This window comes from Pantherophis guttatus, chromosome 5, assembly GCF_059756535.1.
Source record: "Pantherophis guttatus breed Tessera chromosome 5, ASM5975653v1, whole genome shotgun sequence".
NCBI classification, from domain to species: domain Eukaryota; kingdom Metazoa; phylum Chordata; class Lepidosauria; order Squamata; family Colubridae; genus Pantherophis; species Pantherophis guttatus.
Window position 1 is genome coordinate 104,569,430 of NC_142067.1, and position 17,295 is coordinate 104,586,724.

The 17,295-nt window shown below is 34.1% G+C and overlaps 1 protein-coding gene across 14 annotated transcripts in view; it reads right to left on the reverse strand.

Moving 5' to 3' along the window:
- The window catches only part of DOCK9 (dedicator of cytokinesis 9), a 116,098-nt gene that overhangs the window by 44,897 nt on the left and 53,906 nt on the right, over positions 1 to 17,295 (reverse strand). For all 14 annotated transcript variants that reach the window (XM_087871514.1, XM_087871509.1, XM_087871505.1 and 11 more), the window contains exons 10-27: positions 14,464 to 14,538; positions 14,232 to 14,372; positions 13,454 to 13,657; positions 13,248 to 13,370; positions 12,645 to 12,727; positions 12,205 to 12,327; positions 9,620 to 9,699; positions 9,349 to 9,536; positions 9,155 to 9,220; positions 7,573 to 7,665; positions 6,207 to 6,330; positions 5,979 to 6,100; positions 5,787 to 5,873; positions 4,480 to 4,569; positions 2,320 to 2,435; positions 1,073 to 1,142; positions 844 to 969; positions 369 to 440 (exon numbers count right to left, since the gene is read on the reverse strand). In XM_087871514.1, coding sequence (XP_087727640.1) covers positions 369 to 440; positions 844 to 969; positions 1,073 to 1,142; positions 2,320 to 2,435; positions 4,480 to 4,569; positions 5,787 to 5,873; positions 5,979 to 6,100; positions 6,207 to 6,330; positions 7,573 to 7,665; positions 9,155 to 9,220; positions 9,349 to 9,536; positions 9,620 to 9,699; positions 12,205 to 12,327; positions 12,645 to 12,727; positions 13,248 to 13,370; positions 13,454 to 13,657; positions 14,232 to 14,372; positions 14,464 to 14,538 — 1,983 coding nt within the window. The remainder of the gene's footprint in view (positions 1 to 368; positions 441 to 843; positions 970 to 1,072; positions 1,143 to 2,319; positions 2,436 to 4,479; positions 4,570 to 5,786; positions 5,874 to 5,978; positions 6,101 to 6,206; positions 6,331 to 7,572; positions 7,666 to 9,154; positions 9,221 to 9,348; positions 9,537 to 9,619; positions 9,700 to 12,204; positions 12,328 to 12,644; positions 12,728 to 13,247; positions 13,371 to 13,453; positions 13,658 to 14,231; positions 14,373 to 14,463; positions 14,539 to 17,295) is intronic.

A 17,295-nucleotide genomic window follows, 5' to 3' on the forward strand; every position in this document is an offset into this window, starting at 1 on the left:
GCTATAAGAAATACTACTCTAAAATATTTATTCAACTAGTTTAGTAGAAGGAATAGTACTAATCACTTCTTGCAATGAAAAGTTACAGAAAATGTAAGTACAATATCAAGAGAATATTTAGAATTATAAACCAAAATAGATTATATTTCAATAAGAAAAATAGATACGTTTTTAAGTAAACAACTTCCCAATTGCTGCAGCTTTCTACAACTTACTATCTGTAGAGTACAATTCCCATCATCCTAGACAGCATTACCACTATTTTGTGGACACTAAATGGCAGTAGGGATTAGAGACAGAGACAGACAGATCCATTTTTAAAGGTCAAAAATGGGTATTATAACCTCTTGGAGTAGCAGATCATTTACCTTTACTTTAGCATTTTCCAGTAGGTGCTGGGCCATTGATTTGATCAAAATTTCGAAAAAAAACCAGGAATACTATTGAAGAAACAAAACAGTAAGTAAAATTAGATTTTTTAAGTCTTTTTTTTCTATAACCCTATATAACCCTTCTATAAAGCAGCGAACATATATCCTCAATTTTCCTCACAACAACCTTATGAGATGAGTTGGATAGAGAAAAGTATCTGGCCCAAACTCACTAAAATGGCTTTCATGCCTAAAGTGAGACTATAATTCACATAATCTACTGTATATACATAATACAATTATATTAATAGGTAATACATTGTTTAGTATGTAAAAACAATATTCATTTATATCTATAACTTATATAATTGTTATTGTCAATTATTAAAATTATGAAGTGCTAAAATTCTTTTCAGATCTGAGAAACTCTTCAATTGATGATACAAACAAAACATCATTCTTCCTTTTATACCTTAAGCAGCTTGTTGCTTGTGAGGAAGTCAGTACATGGCTTCAAGATCGTTGTCATGGTTTTGGCAAGTTCTTCATGTACAGTTTTATATTCTGAAGCAATATAAGTTTCTCCTTTAAAAACGTACTTGGGATAAGAAAAATAAAAGAGCTTACATTTTGCAAAAAAAATATTCAGAGTTACGTTAATCATGCAATTTTTAAACAAAGCACATTTATATGATTGATACCTTGACATAGGATCTCAGATAGCTATCCAATCCTTCTTCATGACACTGGGCAACCACGTGGATAATAACCCTAAGTAAAATAAAGTTAACAATAAGAAATCCTCACACTATAAATATTTTTAAAGCCAGCAATTGGCACAATACAGACAGTCCTCAGTTTACAAGCCACGGTGGCACAATAGTTAGAATTAGAATGCAGTATTGCAGGCTAATTCTGCTGACTGCCAGGGGTTCAATCCTCACCACCTCAAGGTTGACTCAGCCTTCCATCATTTCCAGGTCAGTAAAATGAGGACCCAGATTGTTGGGGGCAAAATGCTGATTCTGTAACCATTTAGAGAGGACTGTGAAGCGGTATATAAATCTAAATGCTATTGCTACAATCACAATTGGGAATTTTCATTGTGAGTCATTTGAGGTTGTTGAGTTGAGTCGGACCCCATTTTACAACAATTTTTACAGTGGTTAAGTGAATCCAGCTTCCCCAGAGCTTCTGAAAGCAAATTCCCAGTATATGGGGGTTGTTGTGTGGTGAAGGAAAAGTCTCCTTATAAATAAGCCATAGCAACAGAGTACGAGCATCTACTAAGTCTGTGCTTGCTGAGCATAAAGGCTGCTGTGAAGAAGAGTCAAGTGTGAGAGGTTGGAGAAGGTTAAGGGAAGTGTGCTTTGCCCAACTCCAGTTGGTAGGCCAGCTATAGACCTACCAGAATGTAGACCATCCTGCAAATGTCCCATTTTATTATCTGTATTTCCTGTTTCTATTAAGTTTGGGTGTAATTTAAAAGTACCTATTTCCTATAAAATCCTATGTGGCTTGGTTATTTCACTTCCTCCAACCCATATTGATTCACTTGAGCTATGCATACTGGAAGTAACTTTTGAGTAACTCCCATTTCCATGCAGGAGGGAGGGCAGGGGTTTGGAGGCATTAGTTTTCAGGGGAAGTGCATATACTATAGAGTAGTCTCCCTCTAGATACTAGTTTGATTTTAACTGTATTAATCTTTTGGAAACTAAAACAGGGTGAAGTATATTACTCCAAAGAATTTACATTAGGTGCTAGGCTGTCCATAACTGTTGCTTTTACTTTACATTAATAGTTTTATGGTTCTCTATGTGTCTGTTTTAGTCTTAAAGTTTCCTTTTTGATTTTGTTGCTGATACTTGTAATTATTTTAAACTGCCAAAATCTGGTCAATTATGTTGCATAAATAAATAAATAAATATGTTAAAACCCTTTTTACCTTGTCACATTCACTGCAACATCTTCCTGAGTTGCTCTTGTAAGAACTCTAAACAATTGGTTTAAAATAGTAGGCAGAAATGCTATCATGACATGTCCCTCCATAGCATGAAGGCTCTAGAATAAAAATAGGGATACAAAGGGACTTTGTTTCTAACATACTTATTTTCAAAACTAGATCAAGAGTCTACGGTTATAATTCTCCAGTTCTACCAAGACTGACAAGATTCACACCAAACTGAGAATAGTTTAAAAACAGAATACAAATTCGGCAACATAAGCAAGCCAATTTCTATGTTATTTCATAGCTTTCCAGAAGAATCAAGACAGATAAGAACAGGTAAGATGAGAAAATACTGTTTTACCTACATACTTTTACTCAAGTGATAAAACCAGAAGAAAAGCACCATGCTGCTGTACTGTTCTAATATAAGCTGAAAGATTGCTGAACAGATCTCATTAAAATTATTGTTGAGTATTTTAAACTAACCTTCTAAACAGTAAATACTCACTCCTTATTTAACAACTACTTTGGTTAGCAACCATTTGCATATACGATGGGGGTAATAAATTCATTTTCCAACCAATAAGCATTTATGATTGAATTTTGTGTGCTTGACAACAATGCATGGTGTAGTGAGAGTAAAACTAACATAGCTGCACAAGAGAACTTTATCTGAATGAGGCAGCAGCAAATAGTGATATTTGCAAGCATCTCTATCTCTGTCTTTCTATCACATGTTCATTTAATGACCTGATTGTTGGAACAGAACTTGGTTGCTAAATGAGGAGTGAATTTATTCAGCAATAGTCTTACTTTGTTTATATTATTTTATAATATGCTACAATAGAATACAATAGCATACTATAGTGTAGCATACAATAGTGTGGTTACTTTGTTGTCTATCAAATGAACTTTGCAAATCATGATTTCAAGTTAGAGCTCTAACTCCACCATATCAGTGAATCTGTTTAAAGACTGATACAGGTATACAGGTAGTCCTCGACTTACAACAACTGAACCTACAATTGAGCCCAAAATTTCTGTTGTTAAGTGAGACATTTGTTAAATGCCTTTTGCTCCATTTTACAGACCTTTCTTGCCACAGTTGTTAAGTGAATCACTGCAGTTGATAAGTTAGTAACCCAGTTTTTAAATGAATCTGGCTTCGCCATTGATTTTGCTTGTCAAAAAGGTTGCAAAAGGGGATCACATGATCTTGGGACATAGCAATGATCATAAGTATGAGTCAGTTTGCCATGCATTTGAATTTTGATCACATGATCATGGGGATGCTACAAAGGTTGTAAGTGTGAAAAATAGTCTTTTTTCAATGCCGTTATAACTTTGAACAGTCACTAAATAAGCTGTTGTAAGTCGAGAACTACCTGTACATCTCTAAACCACCCTTAGCCTATCAGTCTGAAAATTAAAACTATGCTTGATTTGGCATCATGTCTACATAGAATGGAATAAAACTATCTTCTTTCTAGGAAACCAATTTGAATTTAACAGCAAATTCAAGATAACTAGTTGCATTTTCACACCAAAGAATCTTTTATGGACCTAACACCTGCAAACATAAAGATTCGAAACAGAATATTGAGTAACATTGTTCCACAGCTTATTGTTATACTTTAGGAGTACACTACATAAATAACTTTTGCCATGACTAATTCTCTGCCATGAATATACAGTGCTAATTGTAGCAAAATTTGGTTTTCGTTCAATCCTGTCTATCTGGTTATGATTTATTTTGTTGTAAAGTTGTTATAAAACACATATTCTGACTCCCAGAATAGTGCACAGAAACATGAGTAGGACACAATTTGCTACCCATTTTGCATGTTGGTATGACAAAGTTCTCCTTATTAATATATACAACCATTGTATTTTGCTCATTTCAAAGTAATTTGGTTGTTCCTAAACTACCAGGATTGGCCTGGAGAAGATATATGTGTTCCCTAAGAGTTGCTACCATCCTGATGGCAAATCAGTTAATCAAGTCATCCAGACCCAAGATTGACTTAAGACTTATTTTTTTACATGTACGGTTTTGAGATTTAGTTAGTTCTTGGTTGAATGTATTTAAACAGGCTCTGATCTTCATTTGTGCCCATCTAGCGCCCATCTTTTAGTCATCTTATAACAATTTCATACCTTAAGATACTTCACGAGGTCAGCTCCTAAAGCTTGAGCGCCGGACATAGTTTTTTGACAGTAATGGAAGAAATTGTTTAAATGCTGGTCCTAGTAAAAGAAAAGTAAACTATTTATATGAAATCACTACTTCCATTTATAAAGGTCAATACAGATAAGGGGGGAAATGTTTTGACTTTCAAGAACTCAACAAAATTGAAAAGCTAAAGGAACTTGGCCTTCCCTGTTGAGTTCTCATACAGCATGTAATAATGCAAGTTTATTAATTTCAATTATGTAGCACTTATTGCTCCTGAGCCTTCATAATTCTTGTACAAAATACTTGGAAGTTTTCATGTTTCTATTATTTCAAACACCAAAAATGTTAAAATATGCAAGCAAAGACCAATTCCTCACTTTGGATTTTCAGTGAGTGTATAATACTGTAACTACAAGTGGGATCTCTGAGATGTACATTAGGCTTTTCTATTTCTGTCTATTAATTACTTGGTAAGTACTGTATATGATCTCATTCCAAAGGTTTGCACGAATTCAAAAGTTTGGCTCGAATTTCCTTGGTATTGCTGTTCCATAGCCCAGGCTAATAATAGATTTTGAAGATTTTTATGCCTGTAATTCATTATTTTACATCATGAAGGTTATGTTTAATTAAGATTTAATACTAATAGTAGCATCCTCTTGACTATAACCTGCAATGAGTTCCTCCCTTCAACATATCGAATTGATACTTGCTTGAAATTCTCATGTTTTCAGGGGAGTAGGGTGCAAGAAAGAATAGCGAAGCCTAGAGCAAAATATGCTCTCTTGGTCCTCCCTTTGTATTTTCTTACTTGTACCAAGTCCCATTACATAAAACTCATAATTTTAATTTTGAAATGTTAGCGTTGGACAGATTTGTTTATCCCATGACCTTTCCCCCAGAAAGTCAGAGTATTGTCCTCATCTTGTGCTAATCTAAAAGCCAGCACAAAGACAGGAAAATCTGTTATATATTCTTTCCAACTCTACGCTTGGACAGTTTTACTCTAGTTGGAGCCCTGTCATGTACAGAGGGAAGGCTACATGAGTTTACTTCCCTTTACTTCCCTTTCCTACACTTAGGCAAAGATTCATACATTTCCTTCTGCCTTTTGTTCTTCAGGTTGATTGCTATAGTAAAATGTGCAAGCAAGATAATCAAAACTTGATTGAGTCATATTTTTCATAACTTACATTTTATAATTATAGAATTTTAAAAATATAAGTTATTTTCAGATGAAATAAAATCAACACCTTTGGTAAAAAGTTACAATGTAATTAATACCAACCTGTGTATATACAGTGGAAACTAGGTGAGTTGAAATTGTCAACAGTGGTTTGCCTCCATCTACCCATTTAATTTCAGGGCCCGAATGCTGATGTAAAATAAAAAGTTGGTTATTTAATGTATTAAATACAAACTAGCTTTATCGAATAGCAAAAATAAACAAATAAGATAGATATTATCTTGGGTTTTTTACTTTGCTCATGCCTGATTCTTGACTGTTAAGATATCCACTTGGAAGATAAGCAGATACTGGTATATGTTGTTCATTTGTCACCACTCTGCCATCTTTTAACAACTGAAGCCAGGAATATCCAACTAGAAGGAATGTAAAGAGAAATGATATCTTTGCTGTATTCTCTAAGAAGTGTTTATGCTTAATTTTAGCTAAATATATCACCTATAAAAAACAACTGAATCAAACCTTGTGTTTCAATTATGTCCTTCTTCTTGGTGGTCCCTTTACTTGAACTGTCACAACTAACATGATAGAAGGTAAACAATAAATGGTGTTTTTCATGCAGCTGTGTGGGCAATTCTATTTTTACCTAAGAAGAAATAAAATGCAAGTTTTGGTTTGGAAAGTGTCTTCTAGCAGTAGTATATATAGTAAAAAATTTACAATGTACAACACGTCAGCATATACACATTTACCACTGGACCAGATTTAAGAGATTTTGTATTAACCTATAAGACCTTAAACAATGAGGGTCCAGCATACTGCCAAGCAAGCTAGTTCCTACTGTGACCAATTCAAGATTATCTTATTGTACCACGTTTTATCAGTACTTATTTGGGGTGAAGAAGGAAGACAATCTTCTCTGTCAAGGCATTTTAAAACACTAACATAATAATCACTTAGAGTTAAAACTAACACAATCTTATTTCAATTTATGTTCTTGTTCAAAATATTTTTAATAAGGTTGGCATGTGATTTTTCATCATTGTACTACTATATTACTTGTGGTTGCTGTGCTTTTCTGTTTTGTGAATTTCGATTGGCTGGAGAACAAACTTTAAATAACAATTCTTCCTACAAGAATCAGAGTGCTGCTAAGATGGAAATTAGAAGAAGAGAACTGAAATACTGCTGAGTTTACAAAAATGAATAAAATGTACATTTTACATTTTAAAAAATAGGGTCGAATGCATTTCCCCATTAATTATCATCTGATCTGGGTTTTTTTTTTTGTTTTTTTTTAAATTTGATTTATATGCCGCCCTTCTCCGGAGACTCAGGGCGGCTTACAATACGTTAAGCAATAGCCTTCATACTTTTGTATATTTATACAAAGTCAGCTTATTGCTCCCACAAACTGGGTCCTCATTTAAGCTACCTTAGAAAGGATGGAAGGCTGAGTCAACCTTGAGCCTGGTGAGATTCGAACTTATAGTAATTGCAGACAGCTGGTGTTAATCACAATGCTTTTTTTAGTCTGCTGAGCTACCAGGCCCGGTAGTATCTGTTGCTACTCTTTGTATTTTCTTTCTTTTTTTTAAAGAAATAAGAAAATATCATAATATTTTCCTTAAAGAAAAGCACCCAATCCCAAAAAGATCTTGCATATTTGTCGCACATAATCTTACAGAGTTGGAAAATGAGTTGCTATCACTGTGTCATTTTATGGGTAGAAACCGAGGGTAGACAGTAGACAGACTTATCTGCCTACTTCTGAATAAAAATGCTTGACATGTTGCAAAGCGACTTCTTTCCTCTTATCCCACTATGTTTCTGGAAAACAATTAAAATGGGCAAGGATTTTTGGAGAAAGGAAAGAAGACAAAATTACCTCATCATAAAACTCTGGGTTTTGCTGGTGATGCAGAACTGTAACAAATGCTTGTCTTGTAAATATTGGACCCCCTGGTCTGCCATAGATGCACTAGGAATGAAACAGAAGAAGTAATGGCTGGTTTATACTGATCCTATTTTTATAGATATAATTTCTGAAATATTTCATGTGAATTTTTTTTTAATGTTCTCTCTTTTTTAAAAACTCTTCTACCAGATAATGTAAGTTAGCAAAGCTTCTCCTTTAATTATGTCTCAATGGATGAAAAAATGCTCAGAAAATATTCTGCCGACTATTGCTATATTTAACAATACTTAACAGTATGGATGTGAAGCATTTTGGTAGGGGTAGGTGAGCCCTATCAGCTTTCAGTCTAAAGTGCTTCACATTCCTACTGTACAACTTCTGGCATGTAACAAGAAACACTCTGATATATGGAATATATGATAAAAGGATTATTATTTCTTTAGAGATTGATTCTGATTGTACCAGAGTCTGGAGTGAATATGTGAAGCAAGGGGAGACAGCTTTTGTACTAACAGAGCAGAGTTCAAAGTCTGCTACAATTGCTTTCTTCAAGGGGGAATTCCTGGTTTTTACTGATGTCATTTCATTATTCCTATGATGGATTTACAACTTGTACTTTCCTTGAACCTGATAACAATTCAATGGGAAGCAACACAGAGATGAGAAATAAATTGAAAATGTAAAAAACAAGGCAGGGTGATGCAATGTGCATAAACTGAAACTTGCTAAATTGCTTTTAACCCTTATTTAATGTTTTTATATCTCTTAAAACAAAGGGTTTTTTAAAATCATGGTATTTCTTATATAATATTGAAAACAGACTAGGAAAGTTATTAATAAAAAGTAAATAGAGTTCTTTGTATCCGCTTTTCCCTATCTTGAAATTCAATTCTAAATACCAAAGAATATGCACACAAAACAAAACAAAAAAAACAGCTATCTTAAAGGGATGTACATTAACACAAATTATGACCACATACCACTGTGAATGTTGCAATTTTTAAAACTTACTGAAATATCTTTTTTGTTCACTACTATTCCTGAAATTTTGTATCTTTAAAGTCTGAGATCAAATCTTTGTTAAAACACCTAATGGGTAGGAAAAGTATATTTCTTACATAATTGCACCTACTCTGATTTAAACTAGAAAAGTCACTGCTTTGCCTCAGTATGAAAAATAACTTTGCAAGCAGTTGATTGATTCTAATTTTAGGCAGCAAACTTTTTAAAGATGGCCGTTACCTCTTTTGTTTATATTTTTACATATATACAGAAAATAAGTTTAATATAACACAGAAATCAAATTACTTAGCAGCTATAGTTAACCTGATTTCTCCTTATCTTCCTGTATTCTTTCACTGAAAAACAATTCCAACTCCATTTATTTCTATGAAAAAGGCAGACTTTGTTCTTGTAACCAGGTTTACTTATGCTTATGTAAAACCCAGAATATAATATTAAGGAACTTGAGGATGTATCTTAGATATTTCCCCATCATCTGTACTGTAAATCGATATTAATGACTGAAGAGCCACAAGTCAGATCAACATACCTTCAGCGGCCGAGAATCTTCATCATCGGAATCTCTGAATTCTATGCACACGGCAATATTTCTTGCCTAAAAAGAGCACAGAAATTAAGTTTAATTAATTTTTTATTATAAATCAAACTTCCAGCGAGATGTGTTTTTACTCAGAATCAATTTAGCTTTGAATCTGAACATAATTAACAGGCACATTAACTCACCTTTGCAAATGACTTCTGACTGTCATATTTCAAGTGATTTGGATAAACATAAAGGTGATTGTTGTAGATAGTGAAAGGCTGAGTATGTTTTGGTATACAGGGAACAAATTCCTCTACTTCAAACGTTACTACTGCCTTGGAACTGTTTTCAAACTGTTTCATGGGAATGTATGATGAATTAACAAAATCTGGAAAGTATATTAGAAATGAATTAAAAAATGGAAAAATAAAGCCATTGTAGCCACTTTTACAATAGTTTTTTAATACTTACTTGGTATGTCTGGAGAAACATTATCAATTGTTATGTCTAGGTTTCCTAAAATAACTGGCAACTTAGCCATCTTTTCAGGCCTATGAGAAAAAAAACCAAATATGACCTAACAGAAAAATAGTTGAGACAATATATTCAATCTCAATTATGAAAAAATACAAAGCATGCTTCAAAAAAGAATAGTTCAGCTCATTTCAAATTAACACAACAAGCAGTGGGCTCTGGGTCACTCTGAAAGAAGGGATGTTTACAGAATTAGCCTTTCTCTATCTCATAGATTGCTGGTACTCCAGTTTCCCATCCCTCCCAAAAGTCCCCAGAGAATCAGAGGGTCTGTCCAACAGTGAGTATTACCGTATTTTCCGGCATACAAAACGACTTTTTAACACATGAAAATCTTCTCAAAAGTCGGGGGTCATTTTATATGCCGGGTGTCGTTCTCCTGTAACCAGGCAGACCAGCCCAAAAGGCTCTGACGAGCCAAGCTCTGACCATCCCAGCTGAGTTGCCTGCTAATCAGGCAACTCAGCTTGGATCATCAGAGCTATTTAAAAGGAAAACACTTTTTTTCTTTTACATGGCTCTGGCAATCCAAGCTCTGATGATCCCAGCTGAGTTGCCTGCTAATCAGGCAACTCAGCTTGGATCGCCAGAGCCATGTAAAAGGAAAAAAGTTTTCCCCCTCCAGCTTGCTTACCTTAGCTGCTAGTCGCAACACTTGCCTTGCTTCGTTTGCCTGCTATCCATTCCATCAGCAAGCAACTCCCTGCCTGCAATCAAGCAGGCAGGGAGTTGTGGACTTCAACTCCCAGAATTCCTCAGCCAGCAAAGCAAAGCTGGCTAAGGAATTCTGGGAGTTGAAGTCTACAAGTCTTAAAGTTGCCAAGGTTGGAGACCCCTGTTCTATTGGGTAAGTTTTTTTCCCTTTGGGAGCTTTAAAAAAAAATAGTTAATTGGGGTTTTTTTTAGTTGTTCTTTTTTAAACCTAGCCATTTAAAGTTTAGGAAGTTTTAAATTTAGCTTTCATATAAAAATAAAAATAAAATAAAATAAAATAATATTTGTGCAGCTTTCTGAGATTTAGTGTGTTTCTGTAGTGTTTCACTTTAACTACACAAACACACAAAATTTCACAAAGCTGTATGTGGAATTTTGTGTGTGTAAAGTGTGAAAGTTGGGTTTTTGGGCTTTTTGTGGCTGTATGAAGTTCCTGCTTGTTGCAGGGGCCATTTTGGGTCTAGCACAGCTGCTTTTACATTGTGGGTGAGCCAGTTGTGTTGTGTTGTGTGTGTGTAAAGTGTGAAAGTTGTTTTTTTGGGCTTTTTGTGGCTGTGTGAGGTTCCTGCTTGTTGCAGGGGCCATTTTGGGTCTAGCACAGCTGCTTTTACATTGTGGGTGAGCCAGTTGATGTTTTTTAATTTTTATTTGGTGTGCGTTGGAAGAGGGGTAGTCTTATACGGCGAGTATAGTCCAAACTCTATATTTTAACAGGAAAAGTCGGGGATCGTCTTATACGCCCAGTCGTCTTATACTCCGGAAAATATGTTAAGTCTTGCATGGTATAACAAGAGCTTTGTGCATCGTTTGCACAAAGTTCCTGGTGTTATGCTTTTCTCTCCTTCTGCCTGCCTACAATGAATGGTAAATCCTTGACCTTTGGAGAGGCTTTTCAGAAGGCAAACAATGGAAAAAGATAATCTAGCAGATGCTGAATTGTCCTCTGTCGGAGATGCTCCGGAGGAAGCTGCATTGAGTAGGAGATTGGACTAAATGAGTTCTAAAATTCCTCCCAAATCTACAGTTCCATGAAATATATTTGCGTTTTGTATTCTAGAGAAAGTTTTCTCCTATTGACATAATGTACAATACAACTTTATATCTGCAAACCCTAATGTGCATATTCATGCAGCTTTTAATTCAAAACATCCACAAAATGTTTTCACAAATTCCACAAATATTCACATCCACAGACTTATCTTTGCAATTTTTAGTCTTTTCAAAAAATGCCTTCTCCTACAATATTTTTACTTAACCTGTATGTTTGCAAGATGATTTTCATTTTTTTCTACATATGACTTTTTATAGTTTCAGACAACAGGAAGTCTTTTCTCTTTAATTTTGTTTTGTTTTCATTTTACCAGTAAGAAAAATGTATAAATAGTATCCACTTTTGCAAGGAAACCTTCAGAACTCATGAGTCAGGTTTCAAACTCCTAATTCTTCCAGAGTGCTCTTAATACTATTTTACATTAAATGTAAAATTGTTGATTTTAAACTTTTAAAACATGGAATACTGTATATATCGGTACTTAAGACTTATGACATGTATATTTAAAGCCATTTTTGAATAAATCACATAGACAGGATCAGTCATAAATAAACTAATTAAAAATCAACATAAAATACGAAAGAGGAAGATTTGGAGAGCTTTGATTTACCATTTCGCAACTCTTAATTCTATTTGAGACAAAAAAAAAAAAAAAGCAGCACCACACTATTCCAGGCAATACATGTGACACAAACCAGTTTATTACAATTTGAATTCATGTGAATAATTTCATTTTGATGTAAAACAAAACACTCACTTTCTGAAATCAGCTAACAATTTAAGCATGTCTTCGTTTGAAAGTTTGTTACTATCTTGTTTGTAAAGTGCAGAGAATCTTGCACTTTTGTCCAGTGTTCCAGCCATATCCTTAAACAGTGTTCTGAAATACAAGTTTTTTAAATCAAAAATATTTATATAAACTTCATAGTGGGAAAATAAAGATAGGAGGCAGTTTAGAAAACATTAACACGTGAATTTACTGAAATTAGTATAAATGGTTGAGCAAAAAGCAGTACATTCCAATTCTAAATCATTTATCACAAATATTGGTTGATGCCAAACTAGAAATACATTTAAACTATTACTTTTATTCAATAGGAGAGGGCACTCCCATAAATTAATTTACCAATATAGGAGATCATAACAATACAAGTCAGAGAATTCTTGAATTAAATCAAGAACACTATCATGCATTACCTGGCTGCCCATGCAAATGGCATTCTGTATTGCCCTAGTCGTTGGCAAGCCTGTTTTGCATTTTTCAGAACCTTTTGAGCAACCTGTAAGCAATCAGAAAAAGAACTAAATTACAAGTCAAAATTCTCCCACATACATCTCTGCAATCCCTATTCTTACTGAAACTGAAATTTCTTCCGCTCCCTTTTCTTAACTACTTACCAAACTACTATGGGCATCAAACTCTCAATCTAATTTAGCCTTAACTCCTAACATTTATCTAAAACTTTGTTTCCCATGCTTTTTATTACAATTAAGTTCTCATTTTCCAAACAAATCTTAAAACTAAAGCAATATTTGAGACTCCTTAACAGATTATTCAATAGTTGATTTTACAATCTTTTTTTAGTCTGCTTTGGCAATTAGTAAACAAATTTCAGCAGAGAAGATGCAACTTTGCCTACAAACTGTATTTGCCTATGTCTGCCAAATGTAGGAATTAAACTGATAGCAAAATCTAGCAACTATGTCTTGAATATGTGCACGTTTCAGTTTGATGTTGTTGAATTACCAAGTTATAGACAAATTCAGAAATTAGAAATACCCAACAATCAAAGCAAATACCTTAGAAGAATCAGAACTTTTCATATATGGCTCAGCACAATGAGTAATGCTCCCTTGTAGGACTTTTTCTATTCTGGCCACTAGAAATATATCCGGGTGTGGACACGTTACTGAGAATATTCCCTAAAGACAAATTAATTGCTTCATTAATTCTTAAATATAAATATGGGACACCGATTTGTAATGAAACACTATTTTTTCCTTACTTGTTTGGGATATTGTAGCATAACATCTGAAATAATATCCTGAATTGGATGTAAGCAATCACTACTCCCATTCAACAACTCCTGTGATGTATTAGCTAGCATATGTCTCACTGTGCTATGATTCAAATCAACATGGAAATCTGATGAAATCTTCCGATTATGCTTAACATCGAATAGTGACAGTGAGATGAAAAATGGCTCTACCTGGACATTAAAAAAAGAAGACATGAACATAATAATGCCAAATGCTAATTTACTTGTAACAATAGATAGCGTAGAACTGCCGGTAGAAAAAGCAGTTCTTATACTGCACATTAACGTTTACATGATGAATGCCATTAAACAGAATAGTACCTTATGCTCCATATATTATTGTCTAGATCAGGGATTTCAAACTGGTGGCCCGCTGGCCAGATGCATCACATTCAGGCCATGCCCACCCCAGTTCCACGAATGGGAAAAAACATAGTGAAACATCATGTGACGGCAATGTGACATGGCGAGTTTGACACCCGTGATCTAGATCATACTTATACTTCTTAAAAATTCACACGCGCACCTTACTTAAACAAAACATAATCCGCTCTATATAACTTCTAATTCCATGCTGCGGTAAAACCTTGTCATTCAATTTGTTCTTGCACTGGATTGTAAAACTCTAATAAATTTTCAGATGAAATTATATTTTCTCAGAATGTCTTGAGTCTTAAATGTCAAAATATATATTAGGTATTATTCTTGAAACATTACATGTGATAGATTCACCATTGCAGCTTACATTCGTTGTTGGTCCCTCTTCATTTTCAGCCACACAGCTTTGTAGATTGAAAGATAAGTCGTTGCACTTCACCAGGATTTTCTTCCCAAACTTCTCTTCAAATGGCTTAACTTCAGGCTCAATACCAGAGAAGTCTAGTTTCTTTAAAAGAAACAAAAATTGAAAATAATCTTTAAATACCCAACATTATTTGAGTATTAAGCTTTGGATTTTTCCCTGCAATCAGTCTTACCTGTGCATCTGGGTCCAGTGCAAAGAGCTTAACCCTGCTTTCATTTTTGAATTTGAATTCAGAATCTCTGCAACTCTACAAAATGAAATGGCATTTTTAAATTAATAAACATATTTTTTTAATTTTTCCTTCTTTCTTTACGGTAATTTCTGCTAGACTAAATGGAACTCTCAAGAACAGATGTTAAGTCCTCTGTAGGAGTAGTGATGATAACAATATGAGACGACACAGGCCAGTTTGGGCTCTAGAATATTTCTCATAGTATGGCCAACTGATTTTAGTTTTAAATCTTTCTTCCAATTTATCATCTCTAGGCATATTTCTATGTTCTTTGGATTATTTTAATCATTTAATCAATTAATTATAATATTTGTCTCATGAATAGCACATTAATATACTGATGTGTAACAAGGAAAAATAAAGAATTGCAAATAAAACCAGTGTAGTCACTTTCACATCCACCCCAATTCCCCTGACAGCAATTCCATCCTTTGATACTTTATACATCCTTCTTTCATCTTAATTCCAATCCCCATTAAATAATCTTTTCTCCTCCTCTTCTTTTCTTATTTGTAACCTTCTCAGGCTTTAAATTTCCACTTTTATTCACCCCTTTTCTTTAATTGAAGGAGGAACTATAGAAGCACTTGGGGCTGTAACTTCTGAGCTGGGAGATTGGCTCCAACAAATTCCACGAGCAACTTCAGAGCTCTCTGTCCAGAAGAATGCACTGCTAGGACAGCTAAGATGCTGCATAGAACCCTTAAGCTTGCAGGCCTCTGGTGGAGGACCCAAGATTGAGGAAGACACAACCACCCATAAGGATAAGAAGGCATTTTTTAAATACACACACATGTATGTATATATGTTTATATGTATATGTCTGCGTGTATTTATGTTTATAAACACACATATATACAATACTATAGTTAACTTTATGGTAAGAGAAGTTTGACGTTGTGTAGTAGGAAATGAACAATACAGTAAGCATACAATAACAGATTCAATCTGAAGTATAAAAATATGGCAATTCTTTAATATGCTAGTATATTTCATTCTGCACTCTTTTACAAAAATAGAATCTATTTCTGTAAATTTTACTTGCTTTTGTAGTAAAATATAACCTTTCTCACCAACTTTATTTCCTGTCTAGAATTATTTTGGTTCAGAAAAAGAAGATGATATTGATAGACAAGCCTTCAGTATACCAAGAATGGGATGGCAAGTATCTCCTGCAAAGATTATCGTGAAACAGAACAGGTGACCCTGTCATGAGTAGCCAACTTTTTAAAATGAATGAAGACAGCATCTCCAACACAGAGAAATACAATTGCCAAGCCATTCTGTAGTGTTTGTTTCTACAGAAAAAAATATATAAGAGACTGATGCCAAGAAACGGAGCATAATTCATAAGGGCACTTATATTTTTGAAACCATCCAGAGATTAAACAAAATTAATCTTACTGTAAATAGCAACAAAAAGTACACAGTTCAGAATACAGGGAGAATAGAACCTAAGAAAAACATAAACCAAAATAGCTGCTGGATCTTAAGGAAACAGGAAGCTGCATTTGAAGCACCAAGATTAGATATAATAAGCAGGTGTCCTGAACCTCGAGGGACAGTCAAATTCCAGTCACTTTCTATAGAGTTCAACATTTCCTTTTTCACACTGTATTTTTAACTGAATTTAGAAAGAAATAATTTTGAATGCATCTCCTAAGTACGTATTTAGCTTCATGTGCATCAGCGGCTAAAACTATATACCATGCATAACCATTTGGTCATGCCTATATCATAGACAAATCCCATTTTGCTTTTAATGACCATAAAAGACATTTCTAGAATGAAAAGTATGATGTGACTTCAATTAATTTAAACTTCACCTTGTAGAAAATTGTTTAGTTCCTTTCCCAGTCCCAGAAAAAATGTTGGCATTCAGTCCCAAAGGTTTTTTAAAGGCTGTCCTTTATTGATATAACTGTAATGTCCCAATACCTGATAATATTCTATCAAAAATTATGTTCTAATTTTTACATGGGATTTTGAGATGCAGTCAGATGTTTACCTGACCTAAGCAAAATTTTCAAGGGACAAAAGCATACAACACATTGCAAAGAATAGAGTTTTTTTAAACAGAGAGCCAAATAGGAGCAAACGTTCTGTCAAGAAGAATTAATCTGATAGTAACAAGTTAAGATAAAACAAATAAGAACTAAAATATGTTCCATTGTTTCAATTATTCCTCCACCACATGGACACAATCTCCATTCTAAAAGGATCTTTTGGTATCTCCTTTTAGTAACAGCTTGCTTTGAGCAAAAAAGAGCTCAAGGCACGCAGAATGCTACCCAGAATGGGAGAATGCTTAATGTAATTCTGGGAATTGAAGTCCACACATTGAAATCCACACATCGTAAAGTTGGCAAGGTTGAGAAATACTGAACTAAATTAAGAAGGAGAAGGCAAGAGATTTTAACTATGGATTTGTCTGTTGTGGAAGTCTGATCCTCAACATACTGCTTTAGTATATCACTCTTACGGCTAAATCAGACTATTTTCTTGAGTGTAATTTTTCTAAATGTAAAACACTATTAAACTTAAAGGCCAATGAAACTATTCTGACAGAAATATTTACTCCCGTTAATTTCTTATTCTATCAAGGATTAGATCTACTTAAAGAAAACCGTGATCGTTTAACAATGATGAGTATTAATTTTTTCTCTATATTTTGCCTACCAAGAAAAACTAGCTTGAAATTATGAAAAAACGAAAACCCAACTCAAAAAACATTCTTTCTAGCAACCTAAGTTTTATTTAACAACTATACTT